The 1,132-nt window shown below is 48.8% G+C and overlaps 1 protein-coding gene across 1 annotated transcript; it reads right to left on the bottom strand.

The window, feature by feature from the left end:
* Positions 1 to 66: 66 nt before the first annotated feature.
* Positions 67 to 617, bottom strand: SARC_13804 (hypothetical protein; the record flags this gene model as incomplete). The annotated part of the gene is made up of 2 exons (XM_014292064.1): positions 67 to 100; positions 148 to 617. 2 exons carry the CDS (start codon positions 615 to 617, stop codon positions 67 to 69), a joined length of 504 nt encoding a protein of 167 aa, XP_014147539.1.
* Positions 618 to 1,132: the final 515 nt, after the last annotated feature.

Below are 1,132 nucleotides of genomic sequence, written 5' to 3'. Positions count from 1 at the left end.
CGAAGTTTACACGCGACCCGCGTATCCTTGTCGAATTTGGTCGCGAACGCCGTGAAGAAGTCGAGCTCAAACTGCTGCACGTCCGCGGACGACCAGTCCACTCCCACAAACTTACCGAACTGCACCTTGTTCGGCTGGCTCACGTACGGCGGCAGTAGAGACTTTTGGTCGTCCCCAGAGTTGGTGCCACTCTGGTCCTGGATCCGCACCACCATTGGCCTGCCACGGGACTTGGCGCCAGCCAGATCCTTTTCGAGGGTCGTCCAGTCGTACTCGCCCCTGGTCGTGGGGCTGCTGAGCTCGGCCATGGTGTAGTATCTCCACTCAAAGCCCACATCCAGTCCCTTGGCCTCTTGTCCCGCGTACACACCGAGTCCAAGGCGCGGCATTCGACGATTGCCGCTCCCACCACTAGTAGTAGTACATGATCGGTTAGTCAGGGCTCCAGTAGCAGTAGTAGTAGAGTCCGCGGCCGTGTTGGTGCTGCCCGTAGCCGTTGTTTCGGTTGTGGCTGTGGTCGTGTCGTCAGTGGTGGACGTAAAATATACGAGCGCACCGACTATCCCGACCACCACGAGGAGTAAAATTATCACGGCAAAGATGATCAAGGCCGCCATCTTATTTTTTTATACGTGAAATAAATCCGATTTCAAAAATACATAATTACAAAAAAAATACACACACACACACACACACACACACACACACACACACACACACACACACACACACACACACACACACACACACACACACACACACACACACACACACACACACACGGCCATGTGGAAGGCTGCGCAGACTGAGAACGAGGGCACCCTGCTGGGTTAGATTTAAAAAAAAATCGGTGAAAAAAGGTGATTTTCAAAATGGACAAAAAAGAAGGCGATTTTCAAAATGGTACAAAAAGAAGGCGATTTTGAGCATGGTTAAAAAAGAAGGCGATTTTGCAATCGGTGAATAAATATGAGGTTTTTCTGGGCAAAAAGAAGGCATTTCCATGTGACCTTGCTTGTAACGTATACAGAATTATAGGACATGACAATTGAATACTATATAATAAGTGCTATATCACGATAATCTGCCATAAGTTGACTAGACCATTTAGCTTGAATTCGTTTCACAATAC

Source organism: Sphaeroforma arctica (genome assembly GCF_001186125.1).
Source record: "Sphaeroforma arctica JP610 unplaced genomic scaffold supercont1.3763, whole genome shotgun sequence".
In the NCBI taxonomy this organism is placed as follows: Eukaryota; class Ichthyosporea; order Ichthyophonida; genus Sphaeroforma; species Sphaeroforma arctica.
Note: the sequence above shows the minus strand (reverse complement) of the source record. Positions and strands in the feature narration are given on the sequence as shown.